The sequence below is a fragment of the Vombatus ursinus genome, unplaced genomic scaffold (assembly GCF_900497805.2).
Source record: "Vombatus ursinus unplaced genomic scaffold, bare-nosed wombat genome assembly UNPS02006874.1, whole genome shotgun sequence".
Lineage (NCBI taxonomy): Eukaryota > Metazoa > Chordata > Mammalia > Diprotodontia > Vombatidae > Vombatus > Vombatus ursinus.
Window position 1 is genome coordinate 7,108,727 of NW_020946652.1, and position 20,341 is coordinate 7,129,067.

The 20,341-nt window shown below is 46.3% G+C and overlaps 1 protein-coding gene across 2 annotated transcripts in view; it reads right to left on the minus strand.

Annotated features, from left to right (window-relative positions):
* Positions 1 to 20,341, minus strand: part of ACAP2 (ArfGAP with coiled-coil, ankyrin repeat and PH domains 2) — a 121,798-nt gene that overhangs the window by 33,018 nt on the left and 68,439 nt on the right. For both annotated transcript variants that reach the window (XM_027848733.1, XM_027848734.1), the window contains exons 10-12: positions 19,409 to 19,521; positions 5,454 to 5,505; positions 2,221 to 2,321 (exon numbers count right to left, since the gene is read on the minus strand). In XM_027848733.1, coding sequence (XP_027704534.1) covers positions 2,221 to 2,321; positions 5,454 to 5,505; positions 19,409 to 19,521 — 266 coding nt within the window. The remainder of the gene's footprint in view (positions 1 to 2,220; positions 2,322 to 5,453; positions 5,506 to 19,408; positions 19,522 to 20,341) is intronic.

The window sequence follows — 20,341 nt, forward strand, 5'->3', positions numbered from 1 at the left end:
ACTGATTAACCATTGGGGGCGCGCTCGGGCTCATCCCTCCCAAAACCGTTCTCTCCAAGGTCACCCGCGGTTGATTTGTTCACCAACAAAGCTCGTGGTCCTTCTCAGGCCTTCTCCTGCTGCATCTGAGACTGCTGGAGGCAGCCATGGGGCCCGACAGGGCAGAACCTGGGCCTGGAGCCAGAAAGGCCTGACCTCAAATCCAGCCTCAGATACTTGCTAGCTGTGTGACCCTGGCCAAGTCACATGACTCTATCTGCTTCCATTTCCTCATGTGTAAAATGAGGATACCAACAGGTCCCCCCACGCAGGGCTGTCGTCAGGAGAAAATGAGGTGACACCTGATAACACTGACAAGCGCTCTGCAACCCTGAACGCATGACCCACACTCTGGACACCGATCCCAGAGTCCCGAGGGCACCTCTGGGGGGCTCTGAGCAGGGCGGTGACACAGACCGGGGCGGGCCTCACCCCTAATTCAGATGCGGGGTCACGAGAGCGCTATTCAGCCGTCTCTCGACACAAGGGGACTGCTACCCCTGGTCCAATGATTCTGGAATCATGTCCATCCCAGTCAGTCAGTCAACACCTATGGGCCCTGGGCTAACCTCTGGGGATACAGAGAAAGGCAAAAGACAGACTGCTCTGGAGGAGCTCACAACCCAATGGGGGAGACGACAGCTGGGTACAAACGAGCCGCTGACGGGACCCATTAGAAATAGCCAGCACGTGCGAACGGATCCAGCCGCTCTGGAGAGCAACGTGGAACTGTGCCCAGAGGTCTATGAGACTGTTCCTCCCCAACCCAGCAATACCACTATGAGAGCTCTATCCCAAAGACATCTGAAAAAAGGGGAAAGGACCTATTTACACAAAAATATTTAGAGCAGCATTTTGGTGGCCAAGAATTGGAAACTGAGGGGATGCCCATCAACTGGGGCATGGCTGACCAAGTTATGGTACACAATTGTGATGGAATACTATTGTTCCATAAGAAATGACAAGAAGGATGATTTCAGAAAAACCTGGAAAGACTTACATGAATGGATACATAGTGAAGTAAGCAGAACCAGGAGAACCTGTACACAGTAACAGCCACACTGTGCAATGACTGACTTTGATTGACTGAGCTCTTCTCAGCAATGGGAGGATCTAAGACATCTCCAAGTGTCTCATGATGGAAAATGCTATCCACAGCCAGAGAAAGAACTATGGAGTCTGAATGCAGATCGAAGCAGACTACTTGATCTTTTTTGGTGTTTTTTGTTTTCTTTCTTGTGGTTTTTCCCTTTTGCTCTGATTCTTCTTCCACAACATGACTAATGTAGAAATATGTTTAATATGAATGTATATGTAGAGCCTGCATCAGATTGCATGCCATGTTGGGGAGGAGGGGGGAAAATTTAGAACTCAAAATCTTATAAAAGTGAATGTTTAAAACTAAAAATAAATTAATTAAAAAGAAAAAAGAAATAGCCAACAGGGAAAACAGAATTAAGAGGGGTAGGGAAAGGCTTCCTGTAGGAGGTGGGGTTTTAGCTGGAACCTGAAAGAAGCCAGGGAACTCAGCGGGCAGAGCATGCCGGTCCTGGGGGACGGCTGGCCACAGAGAATGGCCGGAGCTGAGGGATGGAGGCCAAAGACAGAAAGAAAGGTCTTTTAAGCAACAAAATAGTGATAACAGCTCTTTCTGCTGTAGCAAAGACCTGGGAACAAAGTAGATATCCTATGACCCTGACCAGAGAATGACGAACGCAAAGAAATGCTCTTAAGGAATGATCAGCAGGAGAATGTGGAGGAGTGTGAGGAGAGCTACAAAGACCTCCATGAGGACGATGACGGCAACAACCACAGCCAGAATGAAAGCAGTGAGCCCAAAGTGGCCACGTGGGACCCCAGCACAGCCCGCCAGCCTCACTCCCTCCTTCTAGGGGATAAGGGAGGGTAAATGAAAGACACTGATTTAAAAACAATGGGAAGCGAGGTTGGCCAGTCAGAGGAGGAGGGCCTTCTGTGCACGGAGCGTTTCATGTCCTTGAAGACCCTGAGCGGAGGGGCTCTCTCCCCCAGCCCTCCCAAGGCCATGTGCTGTCTCCCCCAGGAGCATGGGAGCTCCTGGAGGGAAGGGGCATCCTCGCATTTGTCTCTGTTCCCCAGCACCCAGCACCCAGCACCAGGCCTGTGATCAAGACTGACAACATCAGATGATTCAGAACTCACTTTGTGGGCGAGACCACCTCGAAGCAGAACCGTCTCTCTACATCTTCACAATGCTTCACGGTGCAAAGCCGCAGGTCTTCAACGACCACCGTGGGAGTGTCCTGTGGGAAGAAAGCACAGCACAAGCTTCTGGGGCAACTGAGCATTGGACAAACTCATTAAGCTGAGCCCTGAGTGACAAAGAGCCACAAAACATGAAGTAGAACCAGAGGGGTCCCCATGCTCCCCCTTCCCCAGTACACACCTATGGGAGAGTCTCCATGCCAGCAGGGATCAGCCCTTGGCCTGCTGGCAATGTCTAAGAACAAGGTCTTGTTAGGGTAATTTTCTCATGGGAGTTCTAGCTTCTCTCAGCAGAAGCTGAGGGTCACAACCTGTTGCGTGGCAAAAACAAGGAAGTCTCACAAGACCTCTCCTTTGCTGACACGCAGCTCCCACGGTTGGCTCGCTCTCCTCTCATTGGGAGAAAAGTCCTACTCATACCCCTGACACGAGGGCTGCAGGTGTCCAGCAGACTTGGTGATTGGCTATCACGTGGAGATCGTGCTTTGATCAGGTGTTACTAGGGATATAAAAGAAAGCTACTAGCACTTAATAAACGGAGCTTCTGCCATCTCGCTGTCTCCCGCCTCATCAATGCGCCTCCGGGTTAAGAGTATTGAGCTGGTCTCATGCTCACCACTGCAGAGGCAGCAGCCGTGTCAGGTCTGTATTCTTCATTTTCCTGCTGTACGAGCTCTGATGTCCTCCCTGGCCCTGCCACGGCCATGTGTCCTGACCCACGAAGGCCCAGACCACCCTTTTACAGCTAAACTCCTTGAGAAGGCTGCCAAAAGCAGGGCCCTCCACGTCCTTTCCTCCTACGCTTCTTAAAATTCTGCCGTCTGGCTTCCAACTTCCATAATAATGGAAAACACTCTCTCCAAAGTTAACAGTGATCTCTTATTTGCCCAATCCAATGGCCTTTTCGCAGTCCTGGACACTGGTGATGACCCTCTTTTCTCTATGTTTTCACGGCACTGCTCTCCTAGGCTGGATTTTTATCCAGGTCCCCCCCTGCTAACCACAGGGGTGCCTCAGGACTGCCTCTTGGGCCCTCTTTTCCTTCTACATCACTCTGTCCTGACCTTCTGGCTGGTATGTCTGACTACCTGGTGAATATCTCCCACCGGATGTCCTGCAAACATGGCCCAAACACAGCTTGCTCTATCTTCCCTGTCACCCAGGCTCACGCTGGCATCATCTGATTCCCTCCTCTCAGTCCCCAGAGCCAATGTGGTGTCACGTTCTAAGGAGTGGATCTTTGTAACGTCTCCCCAGTAAGCCCCCTTCTCTCCTCGGACGCTGCTTCAACCCTGGTACAGGCCTTCATCACCACATGCACCACAATTCAACACTACTGCAATGACTGCTCGTGGGGGGAGAGTGGTCTGCCTGCCTCGAGCCTGTCCCCTCTCCAGTCTTTCCTTCATTTATCTGTCAAAGTGACCTTCCTAAAGGGAAGCTTGACCACGTCACACGCCCCTGCTTCCTCTCATCTCCAAGAGGAAACACAAAATCCGACTTAGTGTTCTAGCCCCTTCCGCACACTATTCGATTCCGTGATTCCATTGCTGTTTCTCCCCTAGGACAGCTCCCTGGCTGTCCCCCAAGTCTGGAATACTTTCCCTCTTCATCTCTGCTTCCTTCAAGTCCCAGCTAAAATCTCATTTTCTGCAATAAGTCTTTCCTGGTCCCCATTCATGCTAGTGCCTTCCCTTGGAGATCACCTCCAATTTATCCTCTGTGCATGTATCAGCTGTACATAACTAATTGTACATAATATTGCCATATTTCCCATGGTATTAATAAAACAGCTAACATTTCTACGGCATTTACTATGTGCCAAGCACTCTGCCGTTACTGTGTCATTTGACCTTCACAACAACTCTGGGATGTAGGTGCCATCATGATCCCCATTTTTAGCTGAGAAAACCAAGGCAAAGAGAGGTTAAATGACTAGCCAAGGATTATACAGCTAGGCAGTGTGGGAGGCCAGATCTGAACTCAGATCTTTCTGACTCCAGGAGGGTAAGACCCATGTTTCTGCCTTTCTTTGTATCCCCAGTGCTTAGCACATAGCAGGCACTTCATAAAGCCTACTGACTTGATTTGACTTCAAAAGAGATTGCTGCTTTAAAACCACATCTTTCAAAGAACAAGAAACCTGTGACTAGCTCCACTCATGAAGAAATTTGTACAGCCTCAGGCTGACTGGCGATGTGGCATTACCCTCTTGATCTGATCAAGGTCAAGAAGCCCTCGAGACAAGTCAGATACAGATACTACTTTGAAGACCTCAAGGACTTAGTCCATCTTCACTAATCAAACTGTCAAGAAAGACATGATGGTAGGGTGGGACCAGTGGGACCCAAGCCACTCATGCACTTTTGGCAACCCTGCCCCGACACACACCATTTATCCTCTTTTAAAGCTACTTGGGGGCCCAAGGAGGTTAGTGACAAAGAGACAGGTCCCATATCCACCGAAATGTTTCCAGGAGCACTTTTTGTGGTAGCAAAGAATGGGACATTGACTGTGGAACAAGCTGTGGTCCGTCAACGTAATGGAATATTAACATTACTGGGGTGTGGGACATGATGGACATGGTGACCAGAAAGAAGCATGGAAAGGCTGAGATGAACCAAAAAACAACCACACAAGGATGATGAGGGAAATGGAAAAAAAAACAACAAAAAGAAACTTAAGGCTGTGTAACGGTAATGTTGGAGCGTGGCCCCAAAGCAGAACGATGTGGAAAAATCATCGCAGTCTTCCTTCTCACGCTGCAGATGACCTTGGACTCACCATCCTTCTTTGCGGATGTCTGGGAAAAGGGAATGAAGCTCAAGACATCCAAGGTACATGAATACAAAAGTTACCAATGAAAATGTAAAAGGCTCTTGGCTTGAGAAGCAGCTCTCTTCTGCTCCCCCGCCTGATGACCCGCAGTCATCACAGAAACAACGGACACACCAAGAACTGTCCTTTGCAATTCTTGAGTCAAATACAATCTGGTTTTTTCACATATCATATTTTGAACCTTTTTATTCGGAAGAAAATGTTACACAGGCTCGACTCCCAATCTGATGCTCTACTAGAAGATTTGTGGCCCTGAGCAAAGAGAGGATAAGCCTTTGGAAATGTGCAGCACACCCTGGACTTTCCTTCTTGATGAACAGAGTGGCACCCACCTTGAATTTTTTCTGGTACACCAACTGATTATTCTGTATTGAGAACCAGCGTCTAAACAAACAGAAAGCAACTCAGTTACTCGTAAACATAATTTATTTCATTTGCTGATCAAAATAATTTTTTTACTTTTGGAAAACTAATACAAATTGGCCCATAAAACTAAGTCATGACGACTTGTGTCAGTATGAGATGCATATGGCAAAACAGAAGGACGAAAAAAGGGGGGAAAGCCAGCATTTTTAAACTGCAGAGTTTAAATTTTGATTAAAGGAAATACAGTTACTTGAATTAGTTCCTCTATGGCATATGAATTTCTACACTAACAAATATTATTCTTTAGTACTCCCATATTAGATAGAAAAATTAGCATTGTAAAAATCACCCCATATTTTAAAAAGTATTTCTTCATAAGGAACCCCAAATAATGGAGTCTTTTTGTTTCTATTTTTAGTGTCTGGATGGAGATGAACATTGCCGAAGTGGGAGAGGGAGAAGCAGTGAATGAGAAGGCACTTTTATGTTCCGTATCGTCCATCCCTCCCGGGAAAAGGGAAATCAATGCTATTTTATGACTGCTAAACTTTTCTGCTATAATGGAAGTGATGAAGGGAAGTACACAGCTCCTCACAAGTCCTTGACTTGAGGAAGCTGGAAATGACTCATTTTAGAAGTGAAATCCAGACCCATCTGTGCGCTGTGCTCTGTGCGTGTGTGTGTGTAGGGTATGTGTAGGTGTGTGTGTGCGTGTGTGTGTGTGCGTGTGTGTGGGGTGTGTGTGTGTGTGTGTGTAGGGTGTGTGGGTGTGTGTTTGCGTGTGTGGGGGGTGTGTGCGTGTGTGTGTGCGTGTGGGGGGGTGCGTGTGTGTGGGTGTGTGTGTGCATGTGGGGGGTGTGCGTGTGTGTGTATGTATGTGGGGTGTGTATGCGTGGGGGTGTGTGTGTGGGGGTGCATGCGTGTATGTATGTGGGGGGGGTGCGTGCGTGTATGTATGTATGTGGGGTGTGTGTGTGCGCGCATGCCCAGACACACGCCTCCCTCTCCCCCGCCCCGCCACGGCCCGGACTGACTGGTCTCACTTTCACACTGACCACTTCCAAACCGTAAGCTCAAAGTTAGGCGGCCTGTAAACCTGGTCATCCAGGCTGCTTCCTTCTGTTTTGTGCAGCAGTGGGTGCTGTACCTGCTCCCCAAAGTGCCTGTGATCTCCTTTAGAAAAAAGATTAAATATGGTCACATCGACTCATTCTGAGCTACTGAAATCAAAAGCAAAAGGGCCCCAAACTCTTTCGATTTGATAGCCTCAATCAGGCTATTCATTACAGGAAGCCAACTCCTCAAACGTAAAAGCTCAAGCATTTCAGTCATTTTATATAAGCTCCACGGAAGATAATTCCAATTTCAAACGTTAGTAATTAATCCATTAGCAGGTGGAAATTCTACCTTTCCATTCTGACAGACGCCTGAACGTGTTCAACAGAAACACTTTCAGCTCCTAGGAGCCCTTCAGTTATCCAAGTGAAAGCTGAGTCTCCCAGGCAGGGAAATCATCTGTCACAAGGCAACGCGCTCAGCCAGTCCCCTTCCGGCAGGCAGACAGCTAGTCCTTGAATCCTTTTCCCCTTTGTATCGCCTCTGCCATCTGACAAGACAGACGTCATAGCCAAGCATCCAGGTACAGGCCTGGTGCATGTTACTTCTATGAGAAATCACCAAAATGCAGGCTAGCAAAGGAAGTCATTCCGGGCTTAATCTGTGCCTCTGGTCACAGTTGGTTAGACGGGTTAAAGGTGATGCCTACACACACAAAAGAAAGAGCCCAGCCCAGCCACACTGGAGAACGTGCAATGGAACAAATCTGTGGAAATGATCGAACGTCTGCACTCCATCAGGTACACAGTGCAACCAGCAGCTCCTCCTCCGTTCGCTGTATTGTCACGGACAAAAGGGCAGTGGCTGAGGGCTCCAGCTTATTCAAGGCTTCGTGGGAAATGTGACAAGCTGCCAAACGTCTGCTTATTTTAGACTATCCTTCTCAAAAAAAATCCCAGAAAAAACAGCTGCTGAGTTCAGGTGCCTGGCCCTCCCACGGGCGACAGTCTACACTCACTCTGGAATTCTATCCCGATGTCACCTTGACCCAGTCACCTCCACTTACTGTCCATCTTTGTACTCGTGGGGAATGCAGATTAACTTGGCAAACAAAATCAGGGCAGTCACTGAGGAAAACGAAAGTGAAATAACAGAGCTCATAGCCAAGCCAACATGAAAGGAGGGATGGAACTGTTGATACTCTCAACTCCACATGAAGTGGTTCCCATCTCCCCCTCTTGGCTCTTGAGCTGGCTCTAGATTCTGTTAGGGAATGGACACATGGCAAGTCAGTGTGAGCATGTGGGCAGTGGCAGGGAAGGGGGGAGGTATGCCAGGGTCCAGAGGAAATCTATTCTTGACACTCTATACCATTCCTGGTCCTGAGAGTGCTCTCACTAAGTTAAGAATCCAACCTCCAAAGGCCACGTCCAACCGTGACCCAAACCTTTGGGAGGACAGCTTAACACCACAATCTTCTATTTTCAGTGGCCACAATGAGAGCCAAGGGCAAATAATATGGGAGAGGCAGGAAAGGAAACAAAGTCTGCCTAAGATAACTGTAGAATTAGCTTCCGTTTCATGCCAGTGCACTGCATGTGTAAGAAAGACCCAGCCAGGATTTAAGGCCATACAATTAAATCAGCAAAATCAGATGTTCCTAGCTATTTGTAAAAACCGTTAGACTACGAGGACCTTAAAATCAAATTTTTGGAGGGCAGGGCCACAAAAGTGGACCATTCACCTTCTACCCGCTGGGACTCTTCCCTCTCATGGCTACACTTGAGGTCAAGAACAAAGATCAGCTTCCTGCTTCCAAACTAAGCTTAGTTCCAGCCCCAACAGCAAGATGTGGGGAAAAGGACTAGTTCATTCATGTTCTCAGGGGAAACACATCAGCTGAAAATGAAATAAACTTGAACGTGTGCTAGCTATATAATGCTGATAATGTCAAATTTCTCTTTTTTTTTTTACCCTTTTGCTTTTTTAAAGCAGATGATGGTAACAAAAGACTCTGGAAACTTAAGTAGAAAATATTTCTAGTCTCTGACCACAGGAGCTCATGCTACCCCAGCACTGAAAACAGCCACACACACAAACTTCCTACATGGCTGCCCTGAAGTGTGCCAAGACTGGTCTTTCTGTTTCTGTTGGGGACTGGGAATATAGCAAATGTTCTTTGCCAAGTTAAAAAACGGGCCACTTGGGCAGGCAGCCCTCCTAAGAGCATTTTCATCGTGATTTTTCAGATTTGGTGCAAAAAGGGACTTTATCCATTGCAAGTAATCCATGTGAAATGGCAATGTAGGTTAATTGTGAGCTTTCTCATGCCAAAAGAGAACACTAGAGAAGGTGGAAGGAAAAGAAGAAGCTAATTGGTACCTGATGTGATCTGGCTTTCTCCTGTCATGTGAAAAAATGGGGCAGAATTAAAACATAAGGGAAAGGTAGAAAAAAGAATGAAATGCAAATGAGCAAAATAAGCAAAGGCCGAGCATGATGTGAAAACCGAGCAAAAATGAGGCGACCGCCTGTAAGCAGAACGTCATTGGCCCCTGTCCCCACAGGTCACACCTGAGGACCCTCACTCACACTCATTTCTGGCCCCTGGAGGCAGGCAGCATCGTGAAGCCTCCCTCCTTAAAGGGATGTTTGTCGATGAACAATATAAAATACAGAAGAGTACAAGGGAAACCAATTCTAGGGAAATACAATGATTAGAATAGATTTTTTCTAAAGTTTACGAGTCCCAGGTTTGGCATGGACAAATTCTACTCAGAGGATTCAGTAATCTGGGTCAAACATGACTGAACTCTCTTTTTTTAATCTAAAAAACGTATGCTACAAATTTTGAGAGGACCTGATTCCAGGCTCCTTTGGCAGTAATGCACAAGACAATCCTTGATCCAAGGCACGAAACGTCCATGCAGCCTCAGACCTGACTCTGTGGTTCTGTCTCACTGCTGCCACTGGCACCCAGAAGCCAACCTCTCCCCATCCCTTTCTTACTTCTATCCCAGGAGCTTGTCTTTTGTTTGTTTGTTTGTTTTTGGTGGGGCAATCGGGGTTAAATGACTTGCCCAGGGTCACACAGCTAGTAAGTATCAAGTGTCTGAGGCTGGATTTGAACTCAGGTCCTCCTGACTCCAAGGCCAGAGCTCTATCCACGGCACCATCTAGCTGCCTCGCTTGTCTTCATTAAGATCGAAATGATGGGCTTCCCAGAGGACACCTGTGGTCAGGGGATCTGGGAATTTTTTCCAGATGCAGCATTTCTCTGACATGACACAATGCTCTAGCACATCTGCCATCTTTCTGCCTTAAGCTTCTCCATCTCTACCCATCCCCTAAAGAGCTGCCAGAGTGATGAGCGCACAACTAACCAGTCACTTCTCAAGAAGCTCCAGAGGCTCCCTCCTGTCCCCAGGACCAAATTCTATCTCTCCCAAACTTCTCCTTCTGGTTTTCGGATCTATCATTTCTACAGGTTTTGGGGGGTTTCCAGGTCATCTACATTTCCTCAAATTTTTAACATCTTCTCTTTTATACTCATCTTATGTTTATTTGTTGACTTCTGAACTTTTAAAATGCATGTTCAACTAATTCATTCATTCTCTCCCATTCCATTTTGTTCATGTATGTTTGTAGGAATATAATTTCCCCCCAGAAAATTGCCTTTGTTGCATCCCAGAAATTTGGGCATATTGTTTCATTTTCTTTCACAAAATTACTAATTATCCTTATTATGCTAAGTGCTAAGAGACAAAAGACAGTCCCTGCCCTCAAGGAGCTTACAGTCCATTGGGGGAGATAACAAGCAAACAAATATATACAGGATAAGTAGGGAATAATTAATGGAGGGGAGGGAAAAGAGGATTTTAGTTAGGACTTAAAGATCCTAACTAAAGGAAGTAAAGGAAGCCAGAGAAGGCAGCATTTGGAGTGGAGAAGTCTGAAGCAGCCTGGGGAATGGCCAGGGAGAATGCCTAAAACCAAGAGATGGAACAAGAAGAAGGCCAGGATCACGGGATCAGAGAGTATGTGGTGGCAAGTAAGGTGTAAGAAAACTGGTAAAGGTAGGAGGGGGCCAAGTTATAAAGGACTTTGAATGCCAAACGTGCTCCTGGAGGGAACCCTATGAGATTCTGTTGAGTAGGGAGATGACAGGATCAAACTCGCACTTCAGGAAAATCACTTTGGTGGCTGAATGGAGGACGAAGTGGAGCTGGGAGAGCCACGAGGCAGGCCCACTCACTGAAGAGGAGTCCACGGGTGAGATGACGAGGTCCCAGACCAGGGTGAGGGTGGTGTCAGAGGAGAGGAGGGGGTACTAGAGAGCTGCTGTCCTTGTTCAGTCACTTCAGTCATGTCTAACTTTTCCTGACCCCATTTGGGGTTTTTGTGGCAGGGATACTGGAGTGGTTTGCCATTTCCTCCTCCAGTTCATTTTGCAGATGAGAAAACTGGGGCAAACAGGGTAAGCGACTTGTCCAGGGTCACATAGCTAGTGTCTGAGGCCACATTTGAACTCGGGTACTCCTGACTCCAGACCCCACACTCTATCCACTGCACCACCTAGCTGCCTCACTTTGCATGTAGTAGTAGCCTCATAATAAATGTCTGTAAGTTGATTTACTTCCTTCTTTTGCCTCCTCATGCAATCTTCTGTAGGCTCTCTTCTTCCTGAGACTACAAGAATTAGTTTATCTTCTTTGTTAATTTTTGTTAATCTTTGACTCAATTTGATTAATTTCCTTCTATCTTCTTCCTCTCCTTTCTTTTCTTTTTTTTTTTAAATGGGCCTTCTCACCCTGAAATTTAGCCCCATAAAAACACTGATTTGCCTGTAGGAGGGATATTGTTAGGAAGTTTAGTCTGCCCCGCTTCAGGCCTGTTTCTCCACTGTCATTTCTATTTGTTATATCCTTTCAACCTTGTTTCTTTACGTACTTTAAGCAAGAAATCTCCTAATGGTTCCTCTGTTATTCTACCGTGGCTGTCCCTGGTTGCTGTATTTGTTCACCTTTTGTATTTCTATTGTCTGGAATACGTAAAAAGCAAACACTTTGTTCAGGACTGGTCTTCTCTCTAAGAATGCTTTAAGTGCCTCTTTTGTATTGACTATCCATCTTTTCTCATTAATGATTAGGATCAGGTTTGCAGAGTAGGTGCCCTTGGATTATATCCTGAACGCCTTTGCTCGTTAGAATAGATTATTCCGGCTTAGATTCTTATAATCTAGCCAACAGCTCACCAATGTTCAGCTCCTTAAGAGTCTGCCCAATATGGCGGTTGTTCTAATAAGCCTTGTCTTTGGCTAAAAGAAGGCTTGGGTTGAATTCTTTCAAGCAAGACCCATGTGTTCTGATTTTGGGGTACCAGCATCCTTAAACCTCAACATTTTGGTGGCCCGAATGGGGAAGCTGCCTAACCCCAAGTTCTCCAGCCAAGATTGGAAGGTATATAAGCCTCCTCCCCTTCTTTCTTGCTCTGCAGTTGGGATTGCTCTCCAAGCACCAAGGCTTGGAGGTGCTTTTCAGGCAGTTACAAAGCTATCTCGCACTCAGCCTGACGCTCTCAGGCTCTCGGTCCACTGGGTTGGTTCGAGGCCATGGACTGGGGTATACCTTACGTAGCATAGAGGACAAGAATGGGATGTCCTATCTGGAAGTGTATGCCCAATTCTGTCAATTCTCTCGGCGCTAGGGAATTGGGGAAAACTGCAGTTCTTTTTTGGTTCCTTAAGGCTTACTTCCTTCTCTCTACATCCCTGAATGCTCCTTCATGGAGGTTACAGGGAAAAGTTAGAACAGCTAAAAATATTTTGACAGATTCTGGAGGTTTTGTGATTGATCATCAAGCAGTTCTGAAACACCATCTTACAACCCTAGTCACTCCCTTCCCTTGAGTCAAGAGGGTATCTGTTAACCCCTTTCATAGGAGAATAGTTTCACCCTTTCCCCCTCACCTTTGATTTCGCCCTCCCCCACCTAGGGAAAAGGAGGGGGGAGAGACAGCAGCCACAGCATGGGCCCCCCTCGCAAAGGCCTTGGGTCCTAGGGCAACCTTTGCCTGGAAGCATTACCCAGGTTCAGCACATCCTGCTCAAGGTAAAGAAGCTAGCCTCTGAACTTGGGTAAGCACACCCTTTTAAATGTGTAGTTTTGACTCTTAATGATGGGATGTTGATTCTCTGTGTAAAGTCATTTGGAAATGCATTTAACAAAACTGAAGCCACCCGATTGGTAATGGGTTTGTTTCAAGTTTCAAACTGGTGAACTTTCCGTATCAGTTATGTCAAGCAACTTTTCATAATTTGGCTACTGCTAAAATAATGTGGCTATTGTTGGTTATTGTTTTAATGTGTAAACTAGCCAAAAAGCTTGTTTGGGTTACATATGGCTCGCTGAGAACTTGCAGGTCTATAGAAATCTCTAATGACTGGCTTTTTACACCAGGACAAATTTAAATCTGAGATGTAAATCCTGGAAAAGTAATCCTAAACTGTGATCAGTGAAACTTGCTGTCTGAGGTAAAAAAGCTCATGATTTCATTTTGAGTTGTCTAACGGATCATAATAATCCACTGATAAATCAATAATCCACCATCTGAGAAATGCCACAAGGTACTCAGAGAGAATGTGATACTGGTGGGAAGTCAGCATTGGCAAAAGCTGAGAGGACAATTTTAGCCTCAAAAATGGGATCCTCCTGGCTTAGTTTCCCCATTACACCTAGCTATGAGGTGGACTTAATACTGCATGGTTGGAAAACTGAATTATCTGAATCCAAACAGAGCTAAGGATGTCTTATTCTCTCGTATTTGGACCCTAAATCTAGTCCCTGCTTTATGTCTGGGCCCTGCGGTCTTTTCTGTCAGATTTATGTCTTCCAGACTATCGGCCATTCACCTACAGTTGGTAGCAAACAGCGCAGGTACCAGCTAATGTTCTCCCCATCGTTCTGTTCCCTGGATGCAGCCTGTGCTAGGTTCCAGTCAACCTCTTTGGGACCCCCTCCAGGCAGCGACAGCTCTATACCCCTTGCCAGCAGGAAGCAGTTTCAGAAGCCAAGACCTTTGCCCCTTACCACAAAAGAATTTGGGTCCCATTTGTTTGAGGGAGGAATGATGAGGATGGGACTTAAGACCCCAAAAAGGAAAAACTCTGGACTTTCCCACATGACCAAATCTCTGGCTTTGCCTGAAGCTATGATCCCTATCAACTGGCCTTTCATTGTGGCTACACCCAATCTCCCAATTCTGTTACCTTACCTCCCTATGGCCCCAGGCCATTTCCCACCCATAATCCTATCTAGGCTGCATTAAGGTCCAGGTCCCTGGAGTTCTATTACCTCATAGACTACTTGGCCACTCCAAAATCCCTCCCATAGTTTTTAGTTAAACCTTGCTCAGATTCTTATAATCTTATAATCTAGCCAATAGCTCACTGAATCTGCCCAATATGGTGGGTGTTCTAATAAACCTTGTCTTTGGCTGGAAAAAAAAAAAAAAAGAATAGATTATTCCATTCTATCCTGGGGTTTCTGGCAGGTGTAGAATAGTTTTGTATTATTTGAATTGCTTTTCCTTTATGTTCGATGGTATTTTTCCTGGCAATTTGCAGAATTTGTTGTTTTGACATTGGAATTGCTCATTTGAACAACTATACAACTGCATATTTTTTTTACTTCTGAAAACTATGGAATTTTTCAATTGGCACTTTGTGTTTTGTTGGTTTGTTTTTTTTTTTTTCCCAGAAGTTCTGTGCAGTTTTTTGGTATCATTTCTTGCATTATGCCATTCAGGTTTTTTACTCGTACTCTTCTGTGTGACCTATAATCCTTAAGGTGTCTTTGAGAGCGGTATGTTTTGCTTTCACACTTAAAAAAAAAACCCAAACATTACTGGCTTTCTGCTTCTCTTCTTCCAGATGGTCCTTGACTTCTGTGTATTTGTATCCCCAATCAGTTATTCTCTTTTTGTTGAAGACTTGCCACTGTGGATTCAAGTTTTTCCCTTTCTTCCAATGATTTCTACTCTGCTGGCCAAAGGCTTTCACAATTCTTATTTCTCTTCTAAATCATTCAGGTATATCCTGCTACGGCTCCACGCTCTCTTAGGAATCAACAGGGTTCCTTGCCTCATCAGGCAAAGGACTAACTCATTTTCCTGTGATTTACAGTACCTCTTTATAGTTGTCTAGGATCATTTCACTGATCCGGAGGCCACGTTCCCTTCTGTTAGGAAGAGCTTCCCTGCTGGTTTATCTGCTTACACTCAAGGCCTTTAATGGAGTCTTCCTCCACCTGAGTTCTTGGGTTATTTTCCATTTTTTCTTTCCATTCACTGTTGTCACATTCTGACTCCTTCCCCTTTGAAGGCTGTTTCCCCTGGGGGTTAGACTCAAGCTTGACTCAGTCTCTTCCCATGTGGGTCATGTTACTAGCCTCAGTCTCTGCCCCAAATGATTTCTGCATGGGCGGATGGGGGGAAGAGAAGAGAGCGTGACCCCAGCAAGATGCCATGGCCTTTGGTTCAGGCAGAATTGGCGGATCCACGCACGCTCTGGTGACCCACCCTGTGGTGACCCACCCTGTTGCTCACTCTCACACACTGCCACGCTTCAGTCCCAGCAAGAGCAAGCTTCTGCTTTTTGGTTTTCCGTGGCACTGAGAGCAGGAGGGCAGGGAGAAGGAAGGTGGTAGGAGTAGGAGAGGTTGGGGTGGGGGGGGTACAGTTGCAAGCTCACAGGTTAGCTTGTGCAGTCTTCTTAGAAAGTGAAGGTTGGTGGGGCACAGGGTTCAGAGTCAACACTTTAGGGGTGAGAGATTAGTCTTCTCTGCTGTCTATTTGCATTACACAAATGTTTATTCCTCCTTTCTCCCTCACAGCAGACCACTTACTACCCCCACAAATCCTCACATGTACATGGTCCTCCTTCAGTTTCCTAAGTTTGAAAAGTACAAGCCCCCACCAGACTTTCTACTTTGTTTTAAAGACCATCCCAAAAAGCGCATTCCTCCCTGAGCCAGTCCCCTCCTGCCCCAAAGGTCAGTAAGAACCCCGGCCCTCCTCACCTCACTTTGCACTGCCCATGGACATTTTCTTTTCTAATGATTTCTCCAGGAGTGCTGTCACACACAGGTGCACATCCAGACGCTGTGAGCTCCCCATGGCCTGCAATCCTCTCTGACCAAAGCCTGGTCAGCGGGATCCCACTCATGGCTGAATGGAATTAAAGTGGCCCTGAGAAAGCACCACTAAAAATGATGGCAGGAGAATGTCAGGTCTACACAGCCTGTTTTCTTTGTAGTTTTTCATCTACCTTTAAAACCTGACCTTTTATTAAGAAGCATTCTACAGGGGAACCTTGGCCAACGTTTACAATATAAAAGCAGCTCGCACCTTCACATGGCTGCTCTCCTCTCAACCAATCTAAGCTGTGGGGCAAGCAGTGCATTTTTATCCCCATTTCACAGATAAGGCAACAGAGGCTCAGAACAGTAAACCAACTGGACAGTGTTAGAAGTGGGATTCAAACCTAACTCCACATGCCACACACTCTCCACTGGGCTATGCTACCCCTCACTTTACAGAGCTGAATATGGCACCGTGTGCCATGGAGCACTTGAAGCTAAGAGTTCTGAATTCAGATCCTGCCTCTGATGCTTACAAAGTAACCACAGTCAAATCCCAACCCCTCTCTAAGCCTCAGTTTCCCCCTCTGTAAAATGGAATCAACAAGGCCTTGAATAACAAATTTGCCTCCTGTCCAGTTAGATCACATCCTCCCTATACTCTGCCACGGTTGTACCACCTGCTCTCACTGAGTGGGTCATACCTGGCTTCGGCCTGGGTCTTGTGACACCTGGAAGCCTCTTTCTGGACTCAAGTGCATCAGTGAATTGGAAGACAAAGAAGCCTCAGCTTCTGGCAGCTGAATCCCAGCTCTGGGCATCTGAAGCCCGGGTACCACCTCCAACACACCCTCTCCGGTTCAGAGGATAAAAGCCGGGAGCATGGGAAAGAAGCTGAGCCAGCCAAAGGGCAAGTCAGACAGAGAAAGGTCAGAGCGCATGGCCAAGCCAAAAAGCACAAAGAGAACAGATGATTCAGTGCCAGGAACACTGATTGATTGCTCAAAGTCAGCACTGAGAGAGGGTCATCACAGCACGGGGAGGAAGGTGCTATTACTGCCAGCCCCCAACATACAGAAAAGAAAACCAAAGCCTGGAGAGGTTCAGGGCCCCCCAGGGGCTCCTGCCTGTGAAGGGTCTCCTGACTGTAGGCCCGGCAGAGTCTCTGTGGCCCCAGGGCTCCTGCTTCTCTCCAAGTCAGCTACAAGTTTCCCACTAGTTTTCTGCCAATTTCTCATTTTCTTCCCCCAAATCCCTTCCCGTTTTAAAGTGAGGTTTGTGGAAATTTCCTTCTTTCCTCTAGAGAAAACAGTGACATCCTTGTTTCTGAATCCTGTCGTCACTACTCAGTTTTAGCTGTTTAGATGAAAAGAGCCAGTCTTTCCAAGCTACAATACCCATCACAACCACAGGATGGACTAATGAACATCATGGTACTTTTTTTTTTTTTTAATTTTTAGGCAATTGGGGTTAAGTGACTTGCCCAGGGTCACACAGCTAGTAAGTGTCAAGTGTCTTTGGTCTGAGGCCAGATTTGAACTCAGGTCCTCCTGACTTCAGGGCCAGTGCTCTATCCACCGCACCACCTAGCTGCCCCCATTATGGTACATTTTAAAGTGTATCAGGACAGGGAGATGAAGTGGAAATGTACTTTTTTCAGATTTCTCTTGAAAATAGAAATTAATAGCTATTATTTCAAATTACAAGATTCCATACTTATAACTGCATCCCGCAATCAAGTGGTCCACCTATTAAAATAACGGTCGTAACTTTAGAAAGGGAAGGCAGGCAGCCAGACAACGAGCTAAGCGCTTTACAAATAGGATCTCACTGGGGCTTCACAGGCCCCCTGGGAGAGTGGTGCTCCCTAGTGGTAACCCCATGACTTCATCAGTGTGGAACCAGGATCTTTCTGACTCTAACGCTGGCTCCCTCTGCATCACACAGCACTGCTCTGGACTGACTGAGCTGAAAATTCTGTTCTCGAAACAGTTTAGTCTTATTTACTCTATCAGTTCATGACAATAATAAAATTACAACCTAAAGGAAAATGATTTTTTCTTCCCCAAGGCGAAGTCACTTCCCCAGGCCATGGACTCTGGCTCCTTTCTCACTGCAGTCGTTTGGGGAATTTCCACCTCCTGGGTTCCACTTGGCAAGTCCGCCATCTTGGGAAGTCCTGATGACATAACAGTGGGCCGCTACCAGAAGCCCTGCCACGCGGCAGAATGGGTGAGTGAGTAGGGTACACACTCACCACCATGTCTTTGGACAAGGTTCCTTCCTGGCTCCCTTTGGAGCTTACGAGGGCCAGGAAAGGGATGGCTCCTGACGACTCCAGGCCATCATTCTCAGCCCTGTACAGGGCAACAAGACTGGGGAGCTGCCCTCTTGCCAAGTACCCAGTCAACCTTTTCAGAGCAAAGTCCTATCCCACTAAAATAATGTGACCGGAAAACAACCAAGTCAGTGACTGGCACAGACCCTCCTGTGTCCAGTACCCGAAGGCTTTCACACTCTAGAGGAATGGTCAGCATTCACTGCCGTGAGAAGAGAATTTCCAAGAAGGACATGGATCCCACACAGCCAAAGGAAGCCAAAATTGGGTTCTTCAAAGGGGAAGTGTGTGCAATGTATCATAAACATTGGTGAACAGGAATGAAGTCTTTCTTTGTATCCCCTGCACTTAGCACAGGGTCTGGAATATAAAGTAAGAGCTTAAGACTTGAACAAAATGAGTAACAAAAAAGATGGCTACACCTAAGGCTAATCTACCATATTAAATTGTTCTTATTATATATGCCACCCAAAATAAACAACATTTTACATTTCTCTACTGTCTGTCTTAACATTAAACTAAATTAAAAACTAAAAACCTTGAAGATGACATTAAAAAACAACTACACACATCCTACTCAAAAAGGACAGTAAAACACGGAGTAAACAGAACCCAACTGCCTCGGATGTTCAATTAACTATCTTTTGTTTGCACTCCTCTTTTAAGAGAAAAACAAATCAGGTCAAAACAAGCTCCACTTAGGGATCTAGAACAAAACTCTAAGTTGGTCCTACAGTTTTAGTAAGCTGCAAGCATCCCAGGGCGTCAGCCTTCAGATCTAAGCCTACTATCACTGATTCTTACATGATGTCCCTGCGGCATGCTCCTTAAAGCATATGGTAAGCACCCGGGGACTATCACTTTCACAGGATCACGGAATCTGAGTTGGCAAGAAGCTCACAACTCCAAAAGCGGCCCCATGAAAACCTTTGACTGTTGCTTCAAGCCCTCCCCAGAACCAGAGGGTAGCACCCTCCCCAGGCAGCCCCAGCCAAATCAACCCTTGTCGGCAGCTTCCCTTCCCAGGGTGGTAGATGCTGATTAAGACTTACACACGATGTATATGGCACTTATTCATTGGACATTGCAGGTCCAATGTGGTGGCCCTATCGTGCAGAAAAGACTTTTAAAAATCTGGTCACTTATGAGAACCAGTGAACTTTTCAGTATCATTGACATTAAAAAATTGACTTTTTCTTAGTTTGTAGAATTTAAGATTCATGTTATAATAATAACTTCCCTACCCTTTTCCTTAAAATGCAACCTGTGCGATCAAGTGTGAATGCTTAAGAATTAGCTAGTCATATTACATAATGAAGATTATGTGCATCTATGTATGTGCATATCTGTATGTGTGTATCTGTAGGTCTGAGTATTTAGAACATATTACCTGTTCCAAGTCTTGAAGGCATTGCTGGCTCGTTTGAACAGATAACCTTCCATGACAATGCCATTGGCAGCGTCCACATTATATTCCAGCTTGGTATCATCACTGGAGAAATCCTAGGTCAAACAACAGACAGATCTCTTTAGATGGAGTTCCAATTCAAGGCTGCAACACCTGGGTTTCTAGATTCGTTATCATACCTGTGGCACTTGAGGCCTCTGCTCAGGATGACAGGGAGCCCAGAGAATTTCAGAGACCAGAGCCACAGCTGGAGAGAATTAATTAATGGGAGAATTATCCTCCCGGCTCTCTAGAGACATTTAGAACTCTTAGCTGTATAAAAAGCATCGGGCATTTTTTTTTTAAATCTGCGTGCACTAAATCTGATGGGCACCACCTGGGGTCATCCTGTCGTTGGCTTCTTCCTCGTCCGAGTGTGAGACAAGCTCGGAGGGAAGGTCACGGGGACGCAGAGGTGGACGTGGTGGGAGGGCCCTGACAGGGAAGAGCTTAGATGAGGCTTGTTCTGCGTGGGTCTTACGAGACTGGGCAGAATCAGAGACAGAAACGGCAGAAAGCCAGATCTGGCTCCTCGAGGGGCGAAGCATCTTTACTACAACGAGATACCCAACTGGTCATCAGCTGCTCCGGGGCAAGCAGACGGCAGCAGTGGGAAGCACAGAGGCTGGATCACCACTTCTCAGGGTCTTTGGAGGCCTCCTCAGAGGGCATGGACACAGGGCTTCCCTGGGAACTTCTGATCTTTCCAAGGACAAGGTGATTCCCTGCTGGTCAGGCCTGAGGTGGGCAGATGTCTAGGCTGCTCTTGACTGTGGTGATCCAGCACTTTATTGCTTAGAATTCCCTTTTCTATAAGGGAAGAAGCTGCCTATTCCATATCTGATTCATGTTTGTACAGTAGTTTCTCTCCCTTCT